At 41.6% G+C, this 2500-nt stretch overlaps 1 protein-coding gene across 4 annotated transcripts in view; it reads left to right on the top strand.

Annotated features, from left to right (window-relative positions):
- Window positions 1–2500, top strand: part of LOC113827221 (myogenesis-regulating glycosidase) — a 38619-nt gene that overhangs the window by 17970 nt on the left and 18149 nt on the right. The window contains exon 1 of one of the 4 annotated variants that reach the window (XM_070123883.1): window positions 1993–2149. The exons of the other annotated variants lie outside the window; for them this stretch is intronic. Coding sequence (XP_069979984.1) covers window positions 2046–2149 — 104 coding nt within the window. The 5' untranslated portion in view covers window positions 1993–2045. Of the gene's footprint in view, window positions 1–1992; window positions 2150–2500 lie in introns of those variants that run through there. 4 annotated transcript variants of the gene reach the window in all.

Raw genomic sequence — 2500 nt, 5'->3', positions numbered from 1 at the left:
AAATTCTTATAAACTTATAGGCCTACATTATACTAGAATGCATGGAACCGATAAATAAGTTTAAAAAAATCTCTTGATATGGTTATTACAAATGCTATAGAAAAACTACCTTCCTGATATATAAACTGGCAATGATAAAAAAATATATAAATAAGAAGTTGTTTGGACTGTCTCTTTGGTTTGAGTTAACAATAATATATTAATATAACAGTGTTTTTATTGGTTCGTATCTATACAGTAAATATATATCCAACATGATGGATATAATCAAATGAATATATTCTCTTTTCTACATGTGCTTGAATAGTGTTTTATCTCTGACGATTATTTAAACAATCTCGCTGTGTCTAGTTTTGTTTACATGTTACGTGATTGGCCGAAGGAACACAAAAGATTATGTATGGCGCGCGCTGATTGGTCGAATTGCTTTACCAGAGCCCTCTGTTGGCTACCATTAGAATGACTCGATTTACGATTGTAACTCAGCATATCAAAATTACAATTTCTTCATGAATCCCGCTTTGCCATGAATGGTAAACGCAATTGTAAATGACCGCTGATGAATGCGTTACGATCGTATGTTTGTGAATCCGGCCCCTGTAGAGTTGTTTCTGGTCCAGCCATTTTTTATTTCAAAGTGAAAAAAAAAACTGGAGCGGCGAACCCGAGAAACAAAAAAATAAAATTGGTGTGGCCTTACATTGCAATGTCAACAAAGTAACGCGGTTATAAGATGGCAGACCTATAGTAGTTATTTAGATTCCAAATTGCGAAAGTAGTTGTACACCAAGCGATTTTTATTTCGTCTCCCACAGCCGCAAATCGCCGTTGCAGGAGTTGAATCTTCCTCTTTATTTTCCACCATCATTGAAATGATTTTAGTGAATGATTCAGTGATATTTTGCTAATATTATCAGGCAAATAAGTTGAAGATTATATTTTGCAAAAGTACATAATGTTTGATGGGATTACTCAAATGAAAAAGTTCCTTTTATACCAATTATTATCCGATAGATATAGATTTTTTTTTTTTTTTTTTTTTTTTTTTGCAATATCTCGTAATTGTTGTAGAACCGATGGAGAATATCAAGAATTTTGTTTTTCTTTACAGCCTGTGGTTTATTACATTTTGCAATTCTTCATTAATAAGATTTTGTGATTATGAAGCCGCCATTCCTGAGGTCTAGTCAACCACCTTTCAGGAGAGAAGCTTTTTGAAGACCTTTTGAAGACCACGAGCGCAAGCACAGGAAAACGGCCATGTTTTCTTTTCCTCTTGTGGCCGTTTTACCTTTTCCTTTTTGAAGACCTTTTTCCTTATCGTTCTATCGTTTATCACGTTGCCTGTGCATTTCCTCATCGCATTCTTCAAGAAGTTTCGAAACCAGATGCAGGGCGTGGGGGGGAGGGGGTATCTCCGTATTGCAAGAAGACATACAAAAATCTATCACGTTTTATTATTGTTATTATTATTTATTTATTTATTTATTTATTTATTTATTTATTTATTTATTTATTAGCGGCTGTTGACGAGAGGGGGGCGGGGAGAAGGGAGAGTGAAGGGGGGATGAAGAACACCCTCTGACCCCCCCCCCCCCCCATAGACCCTTCTTATCCGTATCATCTGCTGTATCTCTTCTGGACTCGAGATAAAGCCAGTGACGGGAGAGAGGGGGGAGGGGGAGGGGAGAGAGGACATGGGAAAACCGACAAGAACGCAGAGAGAGGGAGAGGAGAGAGAGAGAGGAAGAGGAGAGAGAAAAAAAGAGAGGAAGAGGAGAAAGAGAGAGAGAGAGAGGAAGAGGAGAGAGATAGAGAGAGAAAACGAGATAATCGATTACGAAAGACAATGAAGAAGAGGAGGAGGGGAAGGGGGAAGAACCACTCGAGATAAAAACGATATGTATCTTCTCCTTGTCTAGAACTTTTTTTTTTTTCTCTCTCTCTCTCTCTCCCTCTCTCTATCTCTCTCTCTCTCTGTCTCTCTCCCTCCCGGCGTCTCCTCGCCAGTGTGTCGCTCCGCCGCCGCAGAGACGCAGCGCCCGATGCCCCGCCCGGACTACAGGAGGGTTTGCCTGAACCGGAGCTTGAGGCGAGACTCGGAAAACATGGAGACTGAGAAGAACTTGGAGGAGGAGAAGAAGAAGAGGTGAGGGATTGGATAAGAGGGAGAGAAAGGGCGTAGAAGGACAGGGTTGAATAAGAGGGAGAGGAATGGCGGATAAGGGCAGGGAGAAGAAGAGGTGAGGGATTGGATAAGAGGGAGAGAGGTGGCGGAGAGGAAGAAGATGAGGCGAGGGATTGGATAAGAGGGAGAGCGATGGAGTTGGAAAAGGGAAGGAAGGAAGGAGGAGAAGGAAAGGTGGGGGGGGGGGGGGCAGAGAGGAAAGGGAGAGTAGGAGGAAAAGAAGAAGGGGGGTCGGAGAGGAAAGGGAGAGATGGAGGAAAAGAAGAACGCGCATACGGAAGAGAGAGACGGTGAACTAGAAGGAGAGAGACA

This window comes from Penaeus vannamei, chromosome 7, assembly GCF_042767895.1.
Source record: "Penaeus vannamei isolate JL-2024 chromosome 7, ASM4276789v1, whole genome shotgun sequence".
Classification (NCBI taxonomy): domain Eukaryota; kingdom Metazoa; phylum Arthropoda; class Malacostraca; order Decapoda; family Penaeidae; genus Penaeus; species Penaeus vannamei.
The sequence above is the reverse complement of the archived record's forward strand: the minus strand, read 5'-3'. Positions and strand labels throughout refer to the sequence as shown.